General features: G+C 37.7%; 2 protein-coding genes across 6 annotated transcripts; both read left to right on the top strand.

Annotated features, from left to right (window-relative positions):
• Positions 1-7,371: 7,371 nt before the first annotated feature.
• LOC135946877 (uncharacterized) lies at positions 7,372-13,546 on the top strand. 2 transcript variants are annotated; one of them, XM_065495323.1, is made up of 5 exons: positions 7,372-7,513; positions 9,262-9,400; positions 10,775-10,867; positions 11,759-11,944; positions 13,271-13,546. In XM_065495323.1, exons 2-4 carry the CDS (start codon positions 9,309-9,311, stop codon positions 11,928-11,930), a joined length of 357 nt encoding a protein of 118 aa, XP_065351395.1. In that variant the 5' UTR covers positions 7,372-7,513; positions 9,262-9,308; the 3' UTR covers positions 11,931-11,944; positions 13,271-13,546. The 2 variants fall into 2 exon arrangements, with proteins under 2 accessions (XP_065351395.1, XP_065351396.1); XM_065495324.1 differs by lacking the exons at positions 10,775-10,867; positions 11,759-11,944 and adding an exon at positions 11,992-12,172.
• Positions 13,547-14,114: 568 nt separating this feature from the next.
• Positions 14,115-27,071, top strand: LOC135946105 (progestin and adipoQ receptor family member 3). Of its 4 annotated transcripts, XM_065494160.1 has the most exons (8): positions 14,115-14,279; positions 14,969-15,136; positions 24,183-24,373; positions 25,134-25,290; positions 25,350-25,502; positions 25,855-26,043; positions 26,105-26,195; positions 26,593-27,071. In XM_065494160.1, the coding sequence occupies exons 2-8, from the start codon at positions 14,990-14,992 to the stop codon at positions 26,730-26,732; spliced, it is 1,068 nt and encodes a 355-aa protein (XP_065350232.1). In that variant the 5' UTR covers positions 14,115-14,279; positions 14,969-14,989; the 3' UTR covers positions 26,733-27,071. The 4 variants fall into 4 exon arrangements, with proteins under 4 accessions (XP_065350232.1, XP_065350235.1, XP_065350234.1 ...); XM_065494163.1 differs by lacking the exons at positions 14,115-14,279; positions 14,969-15,136 and adding an exon at positions 18,266-18,488; XM_065494162.1 differs by lacking the exons at positions 14,115-14,279; positions 14,969-15,136 and adding an exon at positions 20,856-20,982.
• Positions 27,072-27,223: the final 152 nt, after the last annotated feature.

Here is a 27,223-nt window from a genome sequence, read left to right on the forward strand (position 1 = left end):
AGTTTTTTTCAAAAAGCTACAAAATAAGTTAAAAATCGCTTTGCTTGGTAAATCGGGGAATCGTAAAAAGGAATTTGCACAGCTGACTCAGGGTACACCCTATCTTTATCCTAGCTTCAATACTAATTCCTTCCATGGCAACCTCCTTTAGAATAAGTGCAGACAAAATATTAGACAACGTGTCAACTCGACCAAGATGACTGTATGAGAGGACTTTTATATTTAGCGGAAGTGAAAATCGGTTCAGAACCCGCCTGAACCACTCAAGCGTCTTCAGTTAAGCCATCTATCATCTTCTCTCGTCCGTAGGCCTTGTGTACTTGGAATTTGGCCAAAGGAATGCCAATAACTCCATATATCCAGTGAATTTGAGAGAATTCCTGGAATTTCCCTTAACCAATTTACGCTAACTGCGAGCAAAGAGTTATCATGATATTTTTGGCACCTTTACTGTCAAACATATTATTATTATTTATTATATTAGACACCAACGGTGTACAACACAGAGTACATTATATAACGATATTATTTAACTGCAATTTCTTATATTTAGCAGCTTGAAATAAGGTAGTTGTATTATTTTTACAATTGAGGAAATGATACATGTCTATACCGCTTTCATCGCAGAATTGGCAAACACAATTAGCAGAAACATCTAGATGGAAACGTTTGTCTTTACATAACAGAAAATGATAACCATGGAAAGAGTATCTCGTAAAAACACTTCGATCTTTACAATAGGGTAGCCACCAGTTCTTGTTTGTCATAGCTGGGGTACTGTAAAAATTAGGGTGAATATTTTGTTTTTTATGCATCATATTATCCAAGAATTTAATATAAACAGGTGTGTCCGGCAGGGAGAATTTTGTCTTTAAGTCATTTACAAAATAATCAGTCTCAACTAGATCATATACAAATCTTGATTTCATTCTCTTATCGACACATAAGGCTTTCTTAAAAAATCTAGACTTAGCACATTCAAGATTATTTAAGTCTTTTAAAGTCAAGTATTTCCAGACAGCTTCAATACCATATGAGGCAACAGGAGAAATAGCTAAATCAAATAATTTTTTGGCTGTAACAATAGAACTTTTTGACAAATTTTTAATTTTGCCTGTAGCAAATATTGAGGCTTTAACTCTCTTATCAATATGTTTACTAAAACATACACCTGCAGTTTGGAAAGTGACTCCTAGATAATTAATTGAAGAGCAGAAGGTAATTTTATTCTGTTTTTCCCAGTTCAAATCTACTTTGCTATAACGACCATGACCACCGGCTCTAAATTTCATGACTTGGCATTTCTTTTCGTTTAATTTTAAACATCTTATAGCTAGGTAGTCTGTAATTCTGGGCAGTAAAATGGAAAAATCATTTAAATTTTCACTTAAAAGTACAATATCATCTGCATACAAAATGCATTTAACGCCAGGGAAATCTTTCATAATATCGTTAATATCACTGATAGCAAAAATGAACAGGAAGGGTGACATGCACCCTCCTTGTTTAACCCCGTTTGACTGTAAAATTTCTTCAGAAACGGAAATACCATCATTAATTAATAGAAAATTTACGTCAAGAATTTCTGCAAGCAAGTTTAGCTCTTCAAAAGAAAAGATTTTTGTATCTACGACTTTCTTAAAGATAAATGTTCTACTAATAGAATCGAATGCTTTTTGTAAATCTAAAAATAAAGCGTACAGGGGTCTCTTATTTACAATTACTGTTGAGTGAATATGTTGAATAAGTAAATTTACAGCTTGTACAGTAGATTTCCCTTTAATAAAGCCGAATTGATTTAATGGAATATAGCTGATTAGAGAGGAATACAAACGTTTGTTAAGCATTTTGTCCAAAAGATTAAACATAGAGGAGGATAAATTGATCCCTCTATAATTGTTTACATCCTCCGGACTACCTTTGTTTTTAAATAAAAGCTTCAAATTAGAGAGTTTCCAGGAATCGGGAAAAATACCATTCTGAAGGCATATATTATAAAATTTCGTTAGTTCACTATTTAAAACTACGTTTAACTCTTTCAAACATTTATTTGTTACCAAGTCAAGCCCTGGTGCTTTCTTAATTTTTAGTTCCTTAATAGATAAATTTACTTCATCTTCTAGGAACCATTTAACAGTAGGATTTTTAGTGTAATTTATTAAAAGGTCTTTTAGATTTAGAGAATCTGATGCGCTTAATTTGGCATTGTTGTAAATCGCTCCAAAATGAGCCTCCCATTCATGCATAGGAACATTATTGACTTGCGTAGTATCACAATTTTTATTCAGTAATTTAAAACAAAACTTCTCGGAGTCCTGAATTATTTTTTCATCACTTTTATCAATGAAGAGAGACTTCTTTACTCTGCATAAACCTCTGTAATACTTCTTACATTCGTTGAAAATTTCTAAGACTTCATCTCTTTCAGTATTTTTACCCGGATATTTAGAAAAATTATCTGTGAAATCTCTCAGAAACAATAAATCTGCTCTCGCAGAATAACAGTCAGCATCAAACCAAGGCTGACTAATTCGCTTTTTGTAGCTGATATTAGTTCTGGAATCTTGAATAAGTTGTTTGATATTCTCATAAAATTTATCCACTTCTAAAGAGCAAATATTGTCTTTTAAATTACTCTTATATGGGAAAATAGCAAGTTCGTGCATTCGATCGAAATCAATTTTTACCACATTGTTAATATTTGCTAATTTTAAAGGAGAGATATCTGAAATGCAAAAAGTAAAGCAGAGCAATCTGTGTTTCCTAAGGAAAGAGTCAGTAATTTTTAATTTCATTTGATGAATGTTTTTAGAACAAAATATTAGATCAACCACACTCGAACCATTTTTAGCGACATATGTTTTCTCATAAGGAGTAGGATTTGCTAAAAATAAATTACTGACCATAGCGAAATAAGAAATCAAATCACTTTTCGAGTTGCTCGTGTCAAGTCTACAGTTAAAGTCTCCACAAAAAATGGTGGTATCAGGATTATCAATGTACACATAAGCCTCAACTAATTCATCCCATAAATTATTTAAAGAGGTGTGTGGTTCAAAGTAGCAGCCTACAATTGAAAATTTATCAAAATTTAAGATCAGAGAATTTTCTAGTTTATGATAATTTACCAGCTTGCCAAGTTTAGAGTTATAAAAAATTGATACACCTCTTAAAGGTCTGCCTCTGTCATATTTAACCCCAAAAATATGTTTACTATAAAACCCCTTGATTGAAATGTCATTTAGTAGAAATGTTTCTGTCAGCACCATAATATCAAAAGCACGAAAATATATATCACCAACTAAATTAATAATGGTCTTGAGAGACTCAACATTCCAAAGTAGCAGCTTTAGATCTGTCAAACATATTGCGTGTATAAAAAATAACTGTTCCTACGAGGGCGGGAATGAAGAAAACTTTTTCAATTTCTGCTCACATGCAAATGTTTTATTCATTCTCCCGGTCAACCTTATTTAGGTCGTGGTCTCTGGGTAGCATAACAAGTTTGCGAATGGAAAAGTCGGCAAATGCGCAGGTAGAAGGAAGAGGATAAGGAAAACAGTAGCGCGACATCAGCCAAAGCGGTAGGGCTGCCGAGACTTGCACTGCTTGCACATCCGCATAAACTCTCCCGTGCCGCAGATCGCCTGTGAAATGAGAAGGGTAGAGGAGTAAACACCCACGCGGAATGTTCTCAATGCATATTTTATAACAACGCGCATATATGCTGATACAAAAAGTTTTATCATTCATCGGTTAAAAAACGCAAATAATATTGATGCGTAATTTTTATGGACAAATTTTTACCTGGCAGTCATTTTCGTTGCTGAGCAGATTCTTGATCTTTAAAACTTGTACGATATGCACTAGGTCGTCGTCCACGTACGCCAGGTCATCTCTAACCTCGTCGGGTAAAACTTCGTTTGCTGCACACACGCTCGTGGCACACAGCAGAAATAGCATGACTTTTAGGGAAATCATATCCTGTGAATTTTATTAATTTTCAGATTGATATAGTTTCCTGAATAAATGTAAAATTGAGAAATTCGTTAACTTTTTCTCCACACCAAATTTGTTAGAATTAATAAATGGTAGATCACAAAAAAGGATTTGACCTTGAATAGAAGGGTAGTTATATGTTTAAATAGAAGCTTACCGTGCCTGCAAACAAATCCTAACCTTTTTTACAAACAGGTTTAACGTCAAATTACGCATGTAATTTGGTTAGGTTAGGTTAATCTATAAATTTAACTGTACACTATATTTCAAATAAATGAAATGGGTAGTAGAAATTAACACGAAAAATGAAAAAAAATAAATTATTCCCAACTTACTGAAACTGACTAATTTTCCTTGTTTGCTGTTCAGTGGTCATCTGGGCACTGCCGAGAATATGACGAAAAAGCAAGCACTTTATAATATTGTCCCTTCCCACACGTTTAAAACTTGATGAGGACGCCTGGAATTTTGATACAGGTGAAAAATGGAGAGCACATCGTGTCGCGTTACACAGAGTCTTTGATCAAAGCCGCCTCCTCGTTGTTGTCCTCTTGAATCATTATTTCATATCTTCTATTCGCGGAAAGGGATAATACAATTTCACCTGGGGAGCCGCCAGGGACGAAACTTCCGTCTCCAATTGATATTAACTGTTTGATTTCCCTGAGTTGAAATCCCTGGGCGGCTAAACAAACACACGCGCCGCCGTGTATATTTGCAGATTGCTTGTTTTGAGCAAAACAAGTGGCTCCAAATCGGAAAGTTCAAAGGTCTAGATCAAGGTTTGTGTTGCCCGCGGCACCCCATGCCAGCCAGTTAATTAAAATTTCGCGGATTTCGAAGATGCTGCGACAGTCCTCCTGCCGCGATTTTAATATAGGCAACCTGTTGTACACGCACGACAAGACGCTCGCGTATCACCCTCATCTCCTTTTTAACTTTCTTGAGCAAAATTGTATTTTATTCCACGTAACCGATTCGCATCTGAACTCTTATTACCGGCTAATTGTACGAAGAATTCAAGCAATTATGGTAATTTTCTCTCTGTGGGGTATTGGAGTATTACGATAACCAGCTGCGCTCTATTATCAATTGTTCTTTAGCACCCCACCATGAAAAATGCTGTAAAGGCGGCATTAAATGTTTTCAAGTTGGAAAATCTTTTAATTTCTTACTCAACTTTCGGCAAGCAGCGAAAATTCCCATTTCAACTTTAAAGAACTGACATAAGAGTGTCTTGAGGGAGCATTTCAAACTCACAATCAGCCAAAAAGGAAAAGAGCGACTTCAACTTTAAGTGTTACGAGGCGCTTTAGAATTGGCTTTCGTCACCCATCAGAGTCAGAGTGAGAGAAAGAGAAAGAAAGAGAACCAGTTGGGAACATGCAAAATCAATAACTCAAATATCAAATTCACAGAATCAAAATGCGCAAATCCGATTGGGTTGCACTTTTTAGGATATTAACTGTGTCGAATAGAGAAAATGTGAGCGATCTTGCATTTCAGTCTAATTTATAAAACCACGAATTACATGAATTTTTTGCTTTTTATCCCTGTCCAAGCACCGGGGAGGGCGCGCACTTAACTAGCACGAATGCTGTAACCCGGGTCCCAATAACATTCGCATCATTATACGCATTATACAAATATTTTTGCCGCAAAATGTGGCTGGTACATTCAATTTTTAATAAAAAAAGTGTTGTGCGTACTTTTGCTCATGACATGCTTTTTTAAATAGCACCAAACTTCAAGTCAAGTTAAACATCAAAACATAGAATAATTCAGTGCTAGAGGGCATTGCAGTGGTGAGTTTTTTTACCGAAAAGCAGCGCGCTGAAGCAGAGCACGATAAAAACCTTAATGGTTAGTGCGTAGTGGGTGTTTTGCACCATGTTTTGCGCTGCCAAATTTTCTGAAAAGCTCCTAATCATCATGGTCACAACAAACTAGGAGGAATCATGGAATTTTTAACTTGAATAAACCAAACTTGAATCTATTTAAAACTGCAAAACCATTTAACAACTTTCTAAAATCGTATAAGATGTCATTAACTCAATATGATATTAATATTTATTTAATATCGTTCTGCCTAAAGTATATTTTGGTCCGTTTCATTATAAAAACAATTTTTCACTAGAAAAAAGTAAATTTCATGGTACGTATATTTTTCTCGGAAAAATTGCGTCGTATTTTTCAATTGAAGCAGCGCTTCCTCCATTGAAATGCTTCATTTAATTGAAAACGCACAAATTAATATTATATTTTTATCATGTGTGGGTGCTAAAATATCCTATTCATTTCTTAAATAGGAGTTTTGAACATTTTTATGCTAATGAAAACTCCCCAAATGTGGGAAGTGCTCTTTTTGTTATCTGTTTTTAATTTTGCAACTTTGAAGGAAGAAAAAATATATGATGTTTTGTTTTAGTTGATTTATCTGTCTCCGTGCACGTATTTTCCGTAAAAACAAAAATTTAATCAGTCGGCACTTCTTAGAGATTGATTCAGATCATTTTTCATTTTGTTATTTATATAACGTGCAAATTACATTGTTAACTTATTGCTACAGCTGTAATTTTTAAACGGTTTCTCCGGGTATGGTCCGCAATTAGCATTTGAGATAGTTTTTCCCGGGAACAGTCAAGTATATTTGGGTTGTTTTTCCGTGCAATTCAAATGGTTTTAAAATGATTCTAGGCCGATTTTTATACGGTTCTGAGATGATTTTGGCAGTTTTAGACGGTTTTAAGCAGGGTTCGATCCAATTAAATTGCTAAAAATATTGCATGATTCGTGCTCATGATGGCACCGTAACGATTGGAAACTCATAAAAAATAGTCGATCGTCTCAATTACGATCATAATAAATATTAGACAACTTTATTTTGCTCAGAAACGCGCCGTCAAGACAAACATGTTTTCAATGACTGTATAAGAATTGATAAAATATATAATTAGTCTCGCGCCCGCCTGCCTTGTATAATTTCGACGATTCTCCAACAATCTAATCGAAATGTCGTAATAGTACAAGAGTGAGGCAATGAAGCCAAATTAATTAGCACCGCTGCTCGCGAATATTAAATGCCGAGTGTCGGGGCTTGCGTGGGCGTTGGGCGCGCGAGAGAAAGGAAAGTATTAATCGAGCGATGAGTGACAGACGTGTCTAATTAATCGCGGCAATATTCGACACGGGGTGGCATCGCACTCGAGGCTCGAGTGTGTTGTTTGCCCAGCAGCAGCACAGATAGATAAAAACAAACACGCAGGCATTTTTCAGGGGGGTGCGGGCGGCACGCATTGCGTCACGGGGAGGTTCGCCCCGCGTGCAATGTGCGACACCGTGCGCGCGAGAGAACGGCAGGCTCTTGCTCTCGAGAAGGAGAGCCACAACCCACCGGCTGCTGCGCATTCCCTTCGCGGCCAAATACACGCACGCATATAAAGAGCGCCGGCAAAGCGGATTTTCTACTTAGACTCGGACAAAACTTCGGCGTGCAATTTGCTCCGCGCATTAGGTGAGTGAATCATCTTGTCAGACAAAGTTTGTGCACTTTTGCAAATGTCATTGCTCTTTGACAATAGGCTTTGTCATTACCAAACTGTATGTGACTCTAATTTTTCTCACAAATTCATTCAAGTTATAAATTTAAATATTTAAATCAGTGTTCAATTTTGTTTTTCCTACAATCTTAAGAAAGGAACACGTTGGGATGTTACTTTTTATTTTTGGACTTCCTAAAAATCATTAAATTTGTATACTTTTCATCCAGTTAATACTCTGATAACCGGAATTAATTTTTAATTTTGATGATTTTAGCGAGTGGTGGATTTTTAAAGACGTCATAATCTTTGGTTATTTGTTTTAAAATCGAATTTAAAAGCCAGATTTCGTTCAACCATGAATTATAATACTGTATTACTTTTTATAACGTGTCATTTTTTGACCCAATTTTCCCTAGATTTTAGCCAGGAAAAATCGCTGGTAGTAGGTATATAATATTGATAAAAAAAGTTATTTAAACTTTATTGAAATGATGGATAGGGAAAATTGATAATCAAGATGGAATGAGATATTTTCCAGGATATTTAGGCCAGGGAACTGAAAGAATATACGGGAAACTCATTGCTTACGGCCATACAATCTTGGAAAATATCTCATTCCATAATTTGAGATTTAATTTTTCCTATACAATGTTGGTGGTGGAGAAATAATTCAGGAAAAAAAATTATATCAACATGAAAATTTGACTAATCTTGCATAATATCCGATCAAATAAATGAGAATGAAATCAAGACCGTTTTGATATGCCTAAAGGATTGTCAACTTGGAAAAGTTCACATGATATTGTTGATCTTTGAACAAAGGCACCTCGTTCGCGAAGGGAGAAATGTTTGACTAGCAATTGAGACGGTTGAAACATGAAACTCAACCAAAGAGAGGTCATATTTGAATTTCCTTCGCATTGTTTGACTTCGATGTAGTTTGTCTCAAGAAATCAAACAGCTATTTGCAATTTATGGAGAACAATTGTCATAGCGTGTTTTGAAGTTTGCAAATGTTAAAGTCAATAATTATAATTAGAATATATTTGAGCTTTGAATTGTGCTAAAAATAATTTACAATGAATTTATACTGCATTTTTAAAAATTAAAATTATTCCATTTCTCTAACGATCAGTTTCCGTTCACATGTTCAAATTGAATAGTTAATTTAATACACAGAAAGAAACACACAGAGGTCTAATCTTTAAATTTAAGAAAAATAACACCCCAGATTAAATTTTCCACACAGAGTAAAGCAATTCAGTTTTTTTTATGTTAAAGCTGATTTAATGATTAAAAATTGATGTTTTAACAACCATTTATTCAGAATTTTATGAATGAATCGTATACATTTTTGGTAAAGCACTACTAATGAGACCTACAGGATTGAAACTGCGAGCTGTACAGTTAGAGAACTTGTTATTAAATTTTTTCTTCTCAGAATATTGCTATATATATATATATATATATATATATATATATATATATATATATATATATATATATATATATATCCATCCCGAATAACTTGGTGCAGAGCTGAACCAGTTCATCATAAAGTTTTGTTTCAAAATAATCCAAATTAGTGCAGAAATTGTGTCTGCAAAATCAGAGTGGCGTGCGTCGTGCGTTAGCTAAGTCCTTAAAAGCAGGCGAGATAAGCGCGGAAAGGAGTGAAAAAGTTGTATGTGGTAAAGTGTCCACGGCTCTTTGCCCACAGGATTTGCGGACTCGTTGACACATTTTGACCGAAAGCAGAGCGCAGAGATGTCGAAATTGGTCTTCGTGTGCATACTTGCGGCCGTCTACTTGTGCGCCGGAATTCTGGCTCAACCAGTGGCTCAGCAACTTGCTCAAAGGTCCGCTGAATTTTTAGCATTTTGTTTTTTCAACTGCACGATGTGCGAATGTGGCCTCGTTTTCGCACGCATAACTTTATTATTAGCAATTCCTTCTATGTCTTTCTGCGCCGCTAGTTATTTTTCCTTTATGAAAAATTCCTCCAACTCTTTTCCTTTTAGCTGCATATTTTTTTATATATTTTTCAATTAATTTGTTAAATTTTTAATGTGGATGAAATGAAACGCTTTGTGCCAAATTTCAGCTTTTTATTTTAAATCTACGTTTCCTACCGTTTTCTTTGTGACAGTTCATGGTCTTTAGAATTTACAATAATGCATGAGACTTCATAAATTGTATCTGAGTAAGATGTATATGTATAATCTGATATTTAAAGTATAATTATAAAAAGAACTAATCAATCTTTACTTCAACTTGCCACATGCGTAAATGCACATGTTCTGACCTATTTAATGTATTTGAATGGCATTCATTCTGACAGCCAAATTAAAACTTTTTGTGGTTTTCCAGTTGTGCCAAAGACTTAACTTCGTCAAGTTGAAAACTTAATCAAACAAAATTAAACCGAGGAGGGAAGGAACAAAAGTTTGTTTGTCCGTGGTAATTGGCAGAAAGTTTAATCAGGCAGGAGATCTCACCTCTGCTCCAGAAGCGATATCCGGAAATTAAAAAGTCGAGTGCAAACCTCGACCGAGAGTGTCTTTTTACAATCTCGTGGCCGGCCCCGCGGCCGTTGTGTCGTGACATTTTTGCTCATTTTTCAACGTTGCGCGACTGCAAAACAATCGATTCGAACTAACTTGTTGAATTTCCGGGTGGGTGGAGAATAAATTCACATATTCATGTGCGTATATGGCAGGGCCTGAAAAGAAGATATACATTCGCGAGAGAAGCAGGCGCCTCATTAATAATAACAATAGTAGGCGAAGCAGCCTGACAACTCTTCCACTCTCGGATTTCGGATTGCTCCTCGGCAAAAGTAATTTGCTTCCGAGAAAAACACTTTGCCTTACTGTTACGAAAGTGGCAGAAAGAAACCCATCTCGTTTTTCGATGTGACGGCGCAATTCTATAAACAATAAAAAGGTCCTTTGGTTGATGGTTTCATAAATCTGAGAAATGTGAGAAAATTATGGAAATTGGTTTCCATGAATGTTTTTTAATCGAGTTTTAAGCAATCAAATAGCTTCAATAAAATTAATGCAAATATCACATTTGTTTTTAAATTACCATGGTTTCCTGCTATGGTAAATTTCCATAGAACTTCGCTCTGTGAGTAAGGATGAGATAATTAATTAATTTGTTTCACACTTTTGTTGTCTGTTGATGCTTTTGTCATATCTCCCGTCGCTTGCAAATTTCCAATTTCGCAGTCAAGCAGCTCAGGCAATCCAAGATTACGAACGACACGTGCAGCAGTTGCAGCAGGCGCTCCAGTTTCTGTCCAAGGAAATTCAGCACGCAAAGTGAGTGTCTCGTTGGAAACTGCAAACCCGATAACTCCATTGTCTTTGGGATAGGGTTTGCAATTTGCATTTTTTTCATTTCTTGTCAGCTTTAATTAATTCTATGTGCCGTGCGTCCCGAAACAAGCGCTCTCTTCGGTGTGACAAGCGGGGGTAAAAAACACAAAAAGCTAATTAACATCCGTCCTACGCGTGTTGACTTTCGCTTAAAAGGCAAATTAAAAAACCGAAGGCTCAAGAGAAGAGGTGAAAAGCGAGCTGTTTTTTTTCTCAACCGACGTCATTTATTCATTGCATAATCAGATTAAGAGTTTTGGTGCGAATAATTCCCATATTATCTCATGACGGAAATATAAAAAAATAAAAATAAATTAAATCAACTCCAGACTGGATGCTCCAAATGTTTCACGATTAACGAAATTTTCAATCTTGACTCTATAAAAATCCGTGAAAAAGTTTAGTGCAATACATATTTATTAGAGTTAATAAAGTTCCTGAAAAATATTATAATCTGATACTTGGGCAATTCAAGTATTGACCCTAAAAAATCCAATAGTAGAGGTCTCAGCCAACCGTGTTGCGCCGCGCCAGATAATTCATATTTGATCGCGTGGTCAGCCGCAAGCCACCGTGACTTAGGCTAAACTGCGCCAGCCACGTCAGCCACCGGTCAAAAATCTGAAGAGTGACGGAGAATCATTAATTGTTTAGCATGCACTATCAAAAATTTAAAATCTTGTTAGCCGCGCCAGGCTAAAATTCGGATTAAGCCGTTGAGCTAGTCTCCGCTTCAAAATTCTGCGGCTGAAACCTCTCTGCAATATGCAGTTTATTACCAAAAACCACAATGCTGTCCAGCTAATTAACTAATTTGGATCGATTTTTCTCAAGGAAACGCTCAGGTTGCTTCCTGAACGGCGGCATGGCGCACAACTGCGACCTGAAGGACGTGGTATCGGCCGTGGACGAGGCAAAATACTGGGGCTCGTACATGTCGCCGGGCAAGAGGCGCTGGGGACCGCTGTCCCCGGCGGTGGAGCTCGAGCTGGGCCAGCCGGAATGATCGACTTACTTCAGGTGGGTGCTTGTTCCTCGTCTCACCTTTCGCGTCGCTTTTGTTGCAGCAGCAGAGCCAAGCGTTGCGTCAACATGTGGGACGACGACTGCACTTACACCCCTGGCGCCGGCGGCGACGATGACTACTTCGGCGGCGGTAGCCCTGGCAAGCGAGCCATCGGCCCCCGGCCCGTCCCCGCCTGCCTCCTTAACCCCCGCCTGCCCTTTTGCGACGCCTGGCTCGCCAAGGTTCTTTTTCGTTCGTCCGTGCGCTGAGCCGCTCAACAACGTTTGTCTCGTCTGCAAAAAGGGGGAATTTGAGGGAGTTTCTTAACTAAGTTTCTTCATTTCCCTGCATAGAAATTTTAGTCATCCGACTATTATCTCTGCGTCCGTTTTTCATTTAGGTATATCTATAGGACACAAACCATTTCATTTTAAAGCTTTGAACCACAGTTAAAATCCATCTTCAGGGCCCAAAACTGTATAAATCTCTCACCTCAAGTTTAAAATTCGCTCCAAATTACGCATTATTTTTAAACTGACAATGATTCTGCATTATATGCATGCTCAAGAATTATTTTATTATTCAAAGTTGGAAATATCTTTGAATCAGTTTCAGGTGCTATGAAAAAATATCGTTGCTTGGCCTTGTTCAAATCGGAACTAAAAATGTCCGACTTTCCGAATTTTGGGACTCAAGAACTTATTTGAATTGACAAAAGCAAATTATTCATCATAGGCTGTAGCTCATGATTTTCAATTTTTCAATCATGATTAATTGCTTGAGTAGCTCTCTAACAAACGATCATTTTACCCTCCCACTTTTCTCCAGGAATGAATTTTGATGTAGGAAGATCACACATATCTTGCAGTGATGGAGTAGCTTTTTGATTTTTCATGTTATGATTCGCCCGTGTTAAGGAAAAGCGTATACTGGACAGTGTATAAATAAATAAATTTTATAGTCCCTTGGGGACTCTTTTAAATACAGATTTCCGCGTGCATTTTCCCTAGCATGCAATTTTTTTACTGAAACTATTTTCTCAAATTGCAAACGCAGCTTGGTTTTATATACAATTCCAACTAAAGTCACGTACATATATGGTCTAAGCAATCTATGATTTCGTGGCGAGGGAGCACGCGTGTTCATCGCATCTGCAGCCCTTGGGGAACTCCAGAGTTTGTCTTGCTTTCTTTTTATTTTGATTAAATAGAGTCTCGCAATGCGTGGCGAGGAATAATAATCTCTAGAGACAACATATGCAATGAATGTAATGCTTTTTGTTTGGTCTACATTTTTAACAGCAATAAACGATGATTACATTCGGTCGAACAATGTTGCAGGTCCTGCAAATCTAGATTCGACCACCCGACGCCCGCACCCCGTGTAATTACTACCTTGCCGGACAAAAGCACACACACACGAGCCCTGGACGAGAAATATATCCTCTAGTCCCCGAACAACTTTCCTGCTCTACACACTATTCCTGTTAAACTTTACGCTTGAGTTCAGTATTTAAACTTTTCATGCCTGATGGTGGAATCGTCTGAGCGTTTTATTCTGTACGAAACCTGGTAAATAAAGAGTAGATCCTACTGCATTATCAATTTATTTCAATATGTGACGTGGTTTTTACTCTCGACGATAAGTGAAAAAACCAAAATTTGGAATTCTGGAATACTTCAATTAAATTGTGATAGTTGTAATTAGCAACAGAAGAAAATTATTTTGATTTTCTTTTGAATATTCTATAATATCGGAATAAAAAATGGAAAAAAATGAATTTTATCCGAAAACTTCTGGAAAGAAGAGAAAAAATAGCCCTCAAAATTTTACCAACTGAAAATGAGAAGAGAAATGCCCACCTTGGACTCCACAAAGGATTTTTGTTATTTTAATTTAAGAAATCTCTCTTGGTTGCCTGACAAAGCCTCATTGTTATAAACAGCATAAAAAGTGTACTTTTCTCTGGCTTATGAATGAACTCCTCCATCAAGTAAAGAAATAAGGTGTGTTGCACTTGTAGGCATTCAGTCAGAACTCTCACATCTTAAAGAGGAAGTTACAAGTGGCACCAAGGGCCGAGTGGTGCCCTCTGCCCAGCCGTGTGGGAAGCATGGCGCGCGGAAGAAGCTTCGAAGGTTGGCAATCAACCTGTTGTCGTGCGAATGTGTGCCGCGGCAGCGGCAGTGTGTTACAGCAAGGTGAGAAAGTTTTGCGCGCCGCTCTCAGGCAGCAGTCGTCCAGTTGCAGCCGCCGACTGCACTTGCAACTCCACTTTTTTATGGATTTGTGACACACGCCACACTTTCCGCGCCGTCCTCCGTCTAGTAGCTTGTGATAAATCACCTCGTAAGTATTTATTTGTCCGAATTTTAATTCATATTTGTATTGTATACGCATACACAAGACTGTCCTGGTCCCATTTTGAATTTCAATTTTACTAGTAGATATTTTCTAGTTAGTTTCCTCTTTGAACATGAAATATAACAATTTTAGCCTGGACCTGAACAGTTGTCAAGTGCTCAATCTCACTCTTTCCTATCTGAAAGCGCGTTGATGTAGACATGTGCGCCTTAGGAAACGCCGCTAAACCTATCCTGAAAGGTCATTTTCGTAATGAGCGCTCCTGAGTACACACACTTTCTACTTTAGTATCAATACACTGTTAACTCAAAGCCGATAAAACGAGGTGGAAAATTCCTTGCAAATGTTTTGAAACTATAGCTTCTTGGCAGAAGAAATTTAATTTGAATATTCATTAGAGCCTCAAAAAGCAATTGTAAATTTTCCAACAGTTCATTTCACCAATTTATTCCAATTCATTTGGGCACTGGTGTGACAAAAAAGCCAATTTGCATAATGTAAATTGGCAGGACGAGGTCGGTAGACGAGAATCGGCTATTTATTCCATCTAAGGTCAAACCACAAAGGCACTGATCATAGAATATAGTTAGTTCTTTCATTCTCTACCCCACGGAGGTTGAAAAGTCCATTAATACCCTTTTTTTTCTTATATTCCTTGTGTTGCCGGCGAAAAGGTGCACATTCACCGCAAGGACATGACACACTTGTTTTCTTCGGCCGGCGCACGCCTCGCCCTGGTGGAACAGGAGGACTCCTCCGCCGATCAAATCCTCTTTGGCAAGAACAACAACCACGGACAATGCTACTCGCAGTGTACCGCCAGGAGGATCGCCAAGAACAAGGTATGACATTTAATTCAACTTTAAAATCCGTTCATGTGAGGTTTTAACGTGCTCTTGTATTAGTTCATTGTATTCAAAATTTTTATACAAAATTAAAAATGAAGTGGAATCAAAATTCCTGCGATGAAATTTTTTTGGTAAATTCTCTTGATTAAATTTAAAAATTTATTTAAAAAATTTCGCTTGGTAATTGTATTTTTAATCGAGCAAAAAACTCTACGGGAAAGTGAAATTCCCATAAGAAGTTTCAATGACAATACATAACAGTAACCAAAAGTAATTAATAACTAACCTTTTTGCACTGATCAGACATTAGTGGTTTGAAACCTTGCAAAAACGGCCCTACACCGTTTCTCCAGCAGAAATGAAATGTTCGGTTTAGCTTCAATTCAGCTTTCATTTCTCTGAAAAAATCTCCTGCGCACGTTTTACTATGACGTCCGTTTGCGGTGTGATTTTTAGCTTCATCACCGCTTGAACAGATGAGCAAAAACATGACAATATGAGAGAAAACGCAACAACACCTCTCTGTCGCGTTTTTCTGACGTCAGGAACAGCAGCAGAAACGGCAGTCCGGATGCATTGCCGATAGAATTTCCAGATGAAACGAGAATTGTTAGTCATAGAAACCTTGAAAGAACGCGATGGAAAATCAAATTAAGTCGTATATGAGAAGGCTAACGGGTAATGCGGGAATTTCCTCTCTTCAAGAGCGCGAAAACAAAAATAATTGCGCTAAAAGCACTTTAACTATTTTATTAGTGGCAATGATACAGTCGATTGAATTCGCTTTCGGCCTACGCGAAATTTGAGCAGAAAGGCCACGATTCGCTGCACAAGTGCACGGTGCGTGATACAATTTCTTGATGTCCGTTCAAGAACAATGAACTGCAAAATAAAAAGGAGAGCGGACTTAGCATTGACGTGTATGATGATTGTGCTAAAGCATTTTGCCTCATTACACTGCACCTTTTTGCCGTTAAACTTACTTTCAAATCTTTCGAATGTTAAATTTTATTAGATCTAAAATAAATTTTATGAATTGTCCCTCACCTATAATTGATGTTTTTAAAGCTTTTGGTGAGGATTGAAGCAGAGTTTAATTTAAAAATATTGGAATTGTTAGTAAAATCATTAGAACAGATTAGATAACAATAAAAATTCAGAATTTGTCAACTTTCTTAAATTTACCAGTGAGCTCGACTATTTTTTCAAGACAATTTTGATACTTAGCAACAAGAAAACTCCTTACAAAAAAAGAATTTTCTAGTTAAGAGAACGTGTCTAGGTGGCCTCAATGAATCACAGGATAATTTCGAACCAGTCAGTCAATTTGCTCTGGGTGCAGGTGTCCTTGCCTTGGCCGGACAAAGGAGACGCACACGCAGCACGCAATATTAAGAGCGCAGCGGCGGTCATCTTGGGCGCGTGTCCCAGTTCTGGTGACGCCAAATTAATTCCCACCATCGGCGCGGCGGCCTGAGCCTATCTCAACTCTTTGTTTTGGTCTCTCTCTCGCTGATGCAACAGTTAGTTGGTCGTGGTTACGTAAAAACGCACTCATACTGCTCCCTCCGCACCGCCACTGCCGAGCATCACTCCACGCACGTGCGCTGCGTAGGTGAAAGTAGTGAAAGTGCTCTTTCCTGCGCGCGGCACTCGGCGTACCAGCTCGAAACGCGATTCTGCGGGCGATATCGATACTATCTAATTTTGACACCTGGAAATAATTAGTGCAGATCTATGGTTGCAATGACGTAGGAATTAAAATTTGATGAAATTTGATTGCGCTATAGGCGTGAATTTAAATAAATTTTACATCTTTGATTCCATCGAATCTGTTAAGTTTGGTATTTATTGGAGCAATTTTTAATTTTTATCATATTGTGCATTATTGGTGTCTTAGAAACCTATCATGGCACAATTCAGACTGGCACAAATTCCTAACATTATTTTCTTGAAGAGAATAAGAGGACCAAGAATAATTTTTACGTTCCTCTTACTAAAAAGGAATATAATTAATCTAATATTGATTTTCCTTTTTTTTATTATATTTCCTCTCAGGTTTGTTGTTTGCCATATTTTTGTGCATATTTTTCTTCTCGTCGCAAATATACAGCTCTACGGATTCTGAGGCAATTAAATGCTACTTTTGGGAAAAATCACGATATTGATATCACAGACAGTGCCCATTATTTAGAATTAGAGAATTAATAGTATTTTGAAACGATTTACTTGTAAATCCAGTCTTGACAAGGAAAGCTGCTTTTAACATACTGGCCCAGTTTTTAGAGGACATTTCAGATAAAGGTAAATTTTTAACCAGTTGTCGACCTCAAAGAACATCGCAGTTTGAATTTCTATATTTGACTTGGGTTTTCCATGGCAATTTAAAATCATATTTCATCCTCGTTGCTCAACATATTGTAATTAATTTAATTGAAACGAGCTTGGCGTGAAAATAGAACCTAAATAATTTTTAAAAAACAGACTGTACAGCAACGAGGGTGCAAAGTCCAATTTTCATGACAGCAAAAATGAAATTTGAATTAAATTAAATTCGTTTCTGCTCACGTTTTTCAACTAGAGAATACATTCGCTCTTTTCTCGGTAAAGCCAAGCATTATTTTTAAAGAGACTAATTTTTTAATTAAAAAAATATACGGTAAATTTTCCAAGACTGCTGATATTTAAGGCAAAAAAGTTACTATTCGCGTGTTCATTTAAATTACAGTTCAAAAAAGCACATAAAAAACACGGAAAGGCTCAACGAAAACTTTTAGCCAATTTTTGACCCCGTCTTCTGTTTGTGAAAAATTAAAAAAAAAACTTGGCAATAATATCCATTCTCCTTTTTAGCAAATTTTTACATCGACGTATTGAGTAGGTTTAAAAATAAAATTTTCCATAGTTCGGCAATTTGTAATCGTTTGTACACCATCAAGCACTCGCATTCTTCCCAAGAAAATTCCCAGCATTATGCATTATCAAGCAATCCACATTGGATTGGCCCGTCGACACCCCACTTTCGCTCAATTTGCAAGGTATCGATACTTTTGCACGGGTTCGGCCGACTATTACGACGAGTATTATTACGCAGCAAGCTCTTTCTCCTCGCGCTCTCCAGCTCGAGCAGGTCCAATTTATTCATTAAGCGGTGGGACGAGCGGTGTTGAGTGGCGCGCGGCACTCCAGCAGCTCCGACCGATCTTTGCAGACGCTAGCTCTCGAATTCGCACACGTACCCCGGCGCACCCCAAGTCTTAGCGATGTCCGCCCACGCCTCGTGACCGAGCTTTTTCCCGCCAAAAACACCATGCCGCCCAGGGAGTCGTGCCCCATTAAGACAGACGTGAGTTTTGCCAGTTTTCACTCATTTTCGCGCCTCTGCCGCTTCCGCGTTGCAGACTTGTTATAACATCGCGCGGCTTGTAATCTAGGTCAGGCTTGAAAATCCCGCCTCATGTGCATTTTGCAATTTCCTGCTTTTCGAGACTGAAATGTTTATTATTTTTTAAATGTTTTTAGTTTATAACTTTTGTACCGTTGACCTTAATTTTGTAGTGTTGCAAATTGACGCAGATATATAGCTTTGAGGCTTATTTTGGCTCCTATTCTTTTAACAATGGTTCACCTTTCTTTTTTGGCCGTCCAATTTCTATTGAGCGCTTACATCGAGGAATGGTTACTCGTGCTGAAACGGAAACGCAACAGATGTTTCCAGTCTGCTATATCACGGTAACTGCTGTAAATAATTTTAAGAGAAAATTAAAAGAAATACACAAGCAGGAAAAAACTTATTCAGATCATTTTTCACTCTAGGAGCCTCTTTTCAACTTTTATTTTTTATTCAATTATATTTCTCAAAAAAGACTTTTAAATACATACATCAGATGCTTATTTTGAAAATTGCCTCTTGTTTACATTTGTGTGACCTGGTAACCTACAAACAAAGAGCTGTGGTTCTTTTCCCGCTCTCAACATTTCCTGAACAAGCTAAGAGATGACTCTTAAACATCGTATTTAACGACACTTTCCCTTTTTACTGATCCGCTGACGTAATAATTGTTGATTGTGAGAAACACCTTTCATCCTGAAAAGGCAATTTAGTCAAATAAAAACCTCTAACTAGTTCTGAAACTTTAGAATGATCATAGCGTCAGCTCGCTGTTATTAATCCGCAGTGGAATATCTGGATTAAAATGACGGAGAGTGTCATTTATGTGCAATTACACCACGCGGAGCCTTCGCGGTTTCCGCGGTGAAAATCACATTTTGCTTCGATTACCATAGCGTTTATACACATATCGCTGGTTTCCGCTCGTTTTGCAATTGATTAAACTTCGATTCACTGCCATTGTCATTTGCATAAAGCAATATGCGACTGAGTAAATGTCAACATTGCGTGCGCGGCGCTGAACTCTCTCCGCGCAGCCAAAATGCATTGACCTCGATTTGAGTGAAATAAACTTGGAGTTATTATGTCACATTATATCACAGATGTATTTGAATGATAGATCTTCAATCTCGATTGATACATATATAGAATTTCCTCAACATTTAATTTCAAGATAATGTTTGCATAACATTTATAATTAACAAAAATTTTATTGTTTTCCTTGAAAGTTGATAATTCAGTCTATTGTTTCTGGAAACCATTGACAGTTCATCTCTACAATTTGGTAAAATACAATGAAGGGCTGAATAACAATTTAAATTCAGATTTTGCAGGTTTCTTGAAAATAAAAACAGGGATAGATTTTAATTCTTGTCTCATCCAACAATGTGCAAATTATGAGGCCTATACTGGTGATACAAATCTTGATTTTTAATAGGGTGACAGTGCCAACCGCTTGATTAGAATGCAAACTTTCCAGAAATTTAAATTGCACACTCTGGACAAATTTAAGCTATGTCTCAATTTCTAGAGAAAATATTTTGATATTTTAAATTCGGGTCAAATGATTTATTTTAGTAAAATCCCCCTGAAGTAACATGATATAGGAAAAGTCAAGATATGGTTCAAGTTTCGGCCTCCTAGTTTTCAGGCTTTTCGATTCGTAAGCACTGAAAATCACAAAAGTTATATTTTTCCCGGCAACCCATACGTTTACGGACAGACTGCGACGATAGGAATAAAAATATGACGAGAAAATCATGGTCATGCCATGGAAATCTTCTAGAAAGTTAGCAAAACATGAATTTGGAATGTGTTCCTTGGTACTCATCGTTTCATATTCCAAATTCTTAATTACCAGATCTGTCGAATGTTTATTTTAAATCAATTTCAACGATCGAAATAGACATACCCGTTGATTTTATCTGCATCAAAGTATTTTATTCATTTCATGATACAATAATTTCCAATCTATTTTAAGACCTGCTGTTTATCCAGTTAATATAATATATGTAATGCAAAACCTGCCATTAATTATATCGTCTCTTCTTGCGGGAGATGATTCTCGATGCGATGGATCCGGTCTTGACGGCTTAAGAGTGAGAAAGAAACCCTTCCTTGTGAGCCATTATTAGCTGCGCGCTAATGCGAATGAACTGCCTTGACTCTCGCTCTAACAGGGCACATCTCCGCATAGAAAATCGCACGCACCTCTCGTTTCAATCCCCGTTTTGCCGTCTGATGCACCTTTCAAGGTTGCAGCAATTGCAGTTGGACAAAGGTGAGCAGGAACTGCAAAGAGACCGGCATCTCTTCGATCGGTTGCGAACTTGCGAGATGCTTGAGGACAGTTTCGTCGCGACCTGCGAGCCGACAGGTGTGCGAAATGCATCAGCGGCAGCCGCTCTTCAGTCTCTTCGCAGCCGATTCCTGCTCCTACCAAGTGGAAGTAATGTTTGCTTGTATATTTTTAATTATTTGCGGGAAATGCGTTTTTTCCGCAGAGGAAATTTAAAATGCATGAGTTTGCGAAATTTCGGTGAGATGTTTACATGTCTTGAGCAGAAATTGTTATCAAGAAGTTGTTACTTTTTATTCTAATCAAACTCAGACTTAAAGTACATTGTTGAAATTAAAATTGACAGATGATAAAGGGTGACAAGGCTAGCGGAAGACTGATAAAATAGATCAAAATCATCGCGTTGCACCCATGAACTTAATGAATTAATTGTCCTCTATACTGATTTTGGTTTTCATCGAATTTCCATTCTGCATAAAGTTAAATTAAATTAAAAAACAATGCAACTGTTTTAATTTTCAAATAAAGGTAAGAAGTGATTTTGACATTTCAAGTTTAAATTAAATTACAAATTAATATATTACTGGCGATGGTTATTATTTTCTGCGCTGAATCTCTGACCTTAATGAGAGATGAAATTAATTTTTTTAAGACAAATTAAATTCCTTTACTGCACAGCTAGCTGTTCCGACACTGCAGACTTCATAAGCAGTACTTAATAGCCTTCAAAACAAAATTCACAGTACTAGCTGCAGAAATTTCTCAATGAAATATTAAAAATTAAATTTATTTTATTTCCTGTTATACAAACTGTAATATGCCTTCTAGAGCATTTTTTTCTATCCCGTGCAAAGAAATAATTAAGGATCGTGAGGAAAATCAGTCATGGTTAGGTTCAATACACAAAGGTTTGGCTTGTGTGTATCGTAGCAATTTTTATTTTCTCGGTAGACCTTGACGCCGACCTTTCCGAACCACGTAAATTCGTTCAAGCTTTCAATGAAATGTAGACCTTGTTCATTGCACTAAAAACCCAAAAGCTTCGCGTGACCTTTTTTGGCGAATGAATGAACTACTACAGCATATGGTTTTGCAGACCCGGCGGGTGACTCATGACCTTTTGGCCTAAAATCTGATAACGAAGAAATAATCAATGTCAAGTCGATCAATACGTTAATTTTTAAAAGATCATTCCCCTTAAAAATGTCAAAAAATGTATGGAGGTCAAATGAAATGATAAGGACCCAGCGCGTGGAGCTTTGTGTTATATTATCTCTAAAAATTAGAAAATAGCAGATAGGAGTGCAGCACGCGGTTTCAGCATGCGAATTTAACACGCAAAAACAAATTTCATCAGCATTATCTCAAGAATTTCGATCGAAGACCTACACCCAACTTAGAAAAGACTAATTTGTTTTTACCGAAATGAATGAAATTTCTTTTAAAGGTGTTGTCAACCTTTTCCTATTTTTTTCCTTCAAGACGGTAGATTTCCAAACTCATTTGTAATTGCAGTGTGCGCTGTTCGACCGGTTTTCTCTTTGATTGGAGCAATTAGGTGGCTGCTGCATTCGACTTCTGGTTATGTGTGCACTGAGCTGCCGCAGTTGAGAAACACATAAGCCGGCGAAGGAATAGGCCATCTCGCAATTCGAAGCAGGAAATGAAAAAATTACTGCTGGTTTAAAAAATTATAAAGTGACCATCGGTCATCAGCGCAACTTTTACAAAAAACATCCGTCCTAAAAAGTGTGACAGGAAAAATTGGAATTTCCTCTTTCTTTTTGCGGCGTCTCAGTTTTGGCCACGAAAAACAGATAACATATTTAAATCACGAGTTTATGTTTATAGGACAGCTTTATTCAGGATAATGTTAGCAATATTTTGTTGATAAATAGTTCCAATTAAATCGGATTGTCGCTTTTTAGTGGATATAACTACGCTATTTGATTTGAATTCATAAAGATAAAATTTAATTGCATTGCCTAAGGATATTAGAAAATCAATTATTTGCTTTTAAAATTTTATCTAAATTGATAAAAATTTTGAAGCACTTCCAACAAATTTGGTTCAGCAAAGTTTTCCCTGATATTTCGAACGAATCTTTTTGCAATGAATAGCCTATTTGAGGTTACTCCTGGATATATTATCCCCATTTTAATTGTTGCCGAGTCATTTAAGTCTCTGCTTAGCGACAGTCGAAACGGGACCATCTCATTTCTCTCGTGTGGTCTTTCACGAACGTATCCTTTGTGCACAAATGACTTTTTCGATCGGCGGCGGTGTAGCGATCCTCTGCGTTCGGCCAATGGGCTTTCGTCGGCGGAGTGACGTCAGCGTGGCGGCCGCGCCGCGGTTCAGCGCAGTGCCGCAGTGAGCATCCAGTCAGCCAGCCGGTCGTCTGGCTGACGGAAAGAGAGATTCCGGCGGTGTGTGTCGGTGCCCGAATTAATTAATTAATTGTCGCGCACCATGAGCCACTGGAACGGACGCGCCGCCGAGTGCGCTGAGTGTCGCCGACAATTCGACACTTCTCTGCTAACCCGACGCACGGCCACAAGGGTCAGTCTAGTTTAACCTTGATTTATTCGCTAACAGTTGGCACCGATTGTATGTTTTATAGTTGGTCTGATTTGTTTATTTTCATTTAACGGAGGAAAATATTGAATTTTTTTAATTTGTCGGGGCACGGCCGGGTTGAAAATAACATAAACAAACTCGTCATTGAACCTGAATTCTTGAGGTAAAATATTTTTGTTGATGGTCAGATAAACTTATCGTTAAGATTTCGAAAACACGTTATTAGATATTTCAAGTGCTCGCAATCAGTTGACCTATTTAACAACTTGTTTTCGTTATTTAGCAAAACGTTCTATTTTTTAAACAATCTCTGCTCCACACTGGTAATAAATAAAGCCAAATCTTTTTTTTATCGATCCTCTTTGAGTCCTATGTCATATTATATTAGGGAGCGACGGAGCTGTCTCCTCTTTCAGCAGCTCTGGGTCAGTATCGACTTACTCTTGCCGTCTCATCTCTGACAGCAGAAATCTCACAGAGATATATTATGCGAATTGGGAACTCCTTTAAAATAAGTCATTAACTTAAATAACCATTTCATTATTTCTTTTAAATAATGCGTCTAGGCTTGAAAAGGGAACGCATTTCTGGTCTTGGAAGCCAGCCATGGACTCGTAACAAAGCGCATGCACGTGTGTGCTATTCCGAGCAAACTACTAAATCGAGAGCAAGAGAGACTTTTTGGCACAGTCCACCTTGCGAAATCTATTTTCGAGAGGAATGCCATCGAAAGAAAACTGACAGTTTTTTCTTGTTTGCTTTTGGTGCAGGAGGAGAACGGTGTGACCGAGAAGGAGGCGGAGGCACTGGGTGAGAAGAGTCCATCTGAGAAGGAAGCGTCGGCCGCCGACTACAGCAACTTTATCCTTACCTACGATGAAGCGCCAGGATACCTCAAATTCAACCCATACATCCGCTCTGGATACAGAGGCTTCCTTACAACCAAAATGTGCATTGAGAGGTAAATAATCAAGCTGCTTATACAATCAAATAACAAGGAAGTGTCAGAAAACCACAAAAGCAGATAACTTTTCTTGCTATTGTGGCACACTTCAAAATTTTAAGTTGAATAGAAATCGAGAAATAAATATAATATTTTTGCTAGCCATAAGTTTTAGAAGCTTTCGTGATTGGTCCGAATTAAGTTACGGCACAAATATTATTTCATTTACACTAAAAATAAATAACGTAAGCAACGTTCGCTTTGATGCTGTGTTCAGAATTTAAATTAATTGTTCAGAATTCTGAAAATATAAACAAGCTACAGTTATTTTCCTAACATCCCTGATTAACTCTATCTTATCACTTAGAAGGTGTTTATATTTCTTGAATTAGCCCAAAATGAAAAATTCCAAAATAATTAATTAAAAAATCATTCCCATTCTTGCGTTTTAAATACAGTATAATCTCAAATGGCATATTATCAAAACCGTAGTCTCTGCTTTCTTAAAAAAAACACGCCACAGAAGAATTTTCGTGTTACGCATTTTCGTAAGTACCTTTCCTCTTGCGTTATTTCAAAAGAAATAAACCACCTTCCTGGTGCGGACTTGCAAACGTAAACACGCGGTTGGGTTCGGCCAATGAAAATAAACGAAAACTTTCACTTGGAGGCTCGTCCGAGAAATTCCGTTGCACACGTTTCGGAGCCAAGGCCACAGCCTCCAAATATGTAATTTTCCCAAGCGATTTCTTACGCAAGCGGTGCGCGCTTTTCGCAGCATATTCTGGTGGACCAACGAGACAGTCAACATCTGGAGCCACATTTTCGGCTGGATGCTCTTCCTCGGGCTCACCTTGTACGACCTGATGCTGCTCAACATACACGCGTCGGCCCTTGACAAGATGATCGTCGGCCTTCTCCTTCTTTGTTTCCAGGTAAACTTCGCCAATTGGTAACGCTTCCAGACAAATTACTTACGCCAGCGTGTTTTCAGGCTTGCATGATTCTCTCCAGCGCTTACCACACCTTCTCGTGTAAGTCGGAAAAAGCCTACAGCTGCTTCTTGACGTATGACCTGTGTGGAATCGCGCTCAGCATCCTTGCAATTTACATGTCTGGTGTCTACTACGCCTTCTGGTGCTACTCAGTAAGTGGTTATTTAGACAATAAAACTTATTTTAAATTTACTTTAAAAATTGCTAAAGTTTGTAATTTTTTACATACGTAAAAAATCAAAATTATTAATTCCAATTGTACAAAACATATTTTCATTGAGTGGCGGTGGTTTTAGTTTTGTTTAGATAAAGAGCAAAATTTAATTTTAAAAGAAAAAAATCACTATTCAAAGCAAGTTAGAAAATTAACAAATACACGACATGATATAATAATTATTAAGTCTTCTTGACAAGCTTGTCAAACTAGAAATTCAATATTTTTCATTTACTAACCTTTAAAATAAATCCCTGACGTATTGACAATGTAATTCCCTGCGTTCTCAGGAATGGCAGCAGTTTTATTTGCTCACGGTCTGCCTGATCTTCGCGCTGGCGATGGCCCTGCAGTACCCTGCATTCCAGGTGGACTCTCACACCAAAATGCTCGTGTTCGTCGGCTGGGCGGCATACGGCGTTGTGCCCACCATCCACTGGGTGATCATGATGGGCGGCTGGCAGAACCCGATCGTCGTGGTGAGTGTCAAAGTTCAACGAGACGCGGCCGAGCGTTATTTAATTTTAATCTCGTTCACAGCTGCTGCTGCCAAGAGTGCTCGGAATGTACGCAATAGTCAGCCTGGCTTTCGCCATTTACATCACCAGGATACCCGAGAGATTTGTGCCAGGTGAGTCTTCAAAATTAATATTGAAGGCTGATTTCGTAACACCGCTAGATCTGCCAAAACGGAATTTATTAACTGTGTCGTGTTAATATTTTAATCAAAACAAAATATATTTTAGCCAAAATAAGTGCAACCAAATCTCCAAAAATGTGAGCAGGTTGGAATACGGAGGAAAGATCCATTGAATATGAAATAAAATACAAATAATCATAAACTGAAGGGTTAAGGAAAATGGAACAATTGCGTTTTCTTTTTTTCTACTTTTTTTGTACCTGGAGCCTTTAAAAGTGTTTTTTTTTTGTAACATTAAGTGCTCGTTTCATCTTTATCTTTCTTTTTTTCTTTTCTCCTATAAATTAATACCGTGTTTCTCTAATGCAAATCAATTCTTGTGTTTCAGGTTGGGTAGATTACGTCGGTTCGTCGCACCAATGGTGGCATGTGATAATTGTGGGTGCCTTTTATTACTGGCACAACACGGGCATCAAGTACGTCGAGTACCGCATGAATCACGGCTGTGCTAATGACCTCAGATTTTAAATTGTGACAAACAATCACGCAAGCACGCACACGCAGAATTGGTCGATTTGATACAATCGCCTAGTTTTCGACGCACGAGCGCATCCCAGTGTGTTTTTACTTCTTTATTGTTGAGAGAATCGGCGTCGGGAGGTCGTCGGTCGAGTGCTGGTTCATGCACACCGCGCCCACCCCCGCAAGGTTCGTGTCCACGGATTTTAAAGACGACTCACACTCTCACTGTGACATAGTTTTGTAAGCATTAAGTGCCAACGCTACCTTCATTTTATTGCTGTTATTGCAGACACATATTTTTTGTTAAATAAGAATAATAAATTTTAAAAAGACATACACATTAAATGGGAACGATCTTTTATTTTCTTTTAGTCCTCAAATATATTTTTTTGCAAAATTCTCGATTCATTCTTATTGCCTGCACCATTGCCTACCGAAATCAAGCGAGAGTGTCGGCCGCCATTAGTAATACTGAAAATAATAATTCTAACAAACTG

This window comes from Cloeon dipterum, chromosome X (assembly GCF_949628265.1).
Source record: "Cloeon dipterum chromosome X, ieCloDipt1.1, whole genome shotgun sequence".
Lineage (NCBI taxonomy): Eukaryota > Metazoa > Arthropoda > Insecta > Ephemeroptera > Baetidae > Cloeon > Cloeon dipterum.

Excerpts from the sequence above, each read along its gene's own strand:
- LOC135946877 (XM_065495323.1), top strand. The coding sequence starts at position 9,309 with ATGTCGAAATTGGTCTTCGTGTGCATACTTGCGGCCGTCTACTTGTGC. Across the intron at positions 9,401-10,774 it reads GCTCAGCAACTTGCTCAAAG|TCAAGCAGCTCAGGCAATCC; the intron begins GTCCGCTGAATT and ends CCAATTTCGCAG. Across the intron at positions 10,868-11,758 it reads AAGGAAATTCAGCACGCAAA|GAAACGCTCAGGTTGCTTCC; the intron begins GTGAGTGTCTCG and ends ATTTTTCTCAAG.
- LOC135946105 (XM_065494160.1), top strand. The coding sequence starts at position 14,990 with ATGACACACTTGTTTTCTTCGGCCGGCGCACGCCTCGCCCTGGTGGAA. Across the intron at positions 24,374-25,133 it reads ACCAAAATGTGCATTGAGAG|CATATTCTGGTGGACCAACG; the intron begins GTAAATAATCAA and ends CGCTTTTCGCAG. Across the intron at positions 26,196-26,592 it reads ACCCGAGAGATTTGTGCCAG|GTTGGGTAGATTACGTCGGT; the intron begins GTGAGTCTTCAA and ends CTTGTGTTTCAG.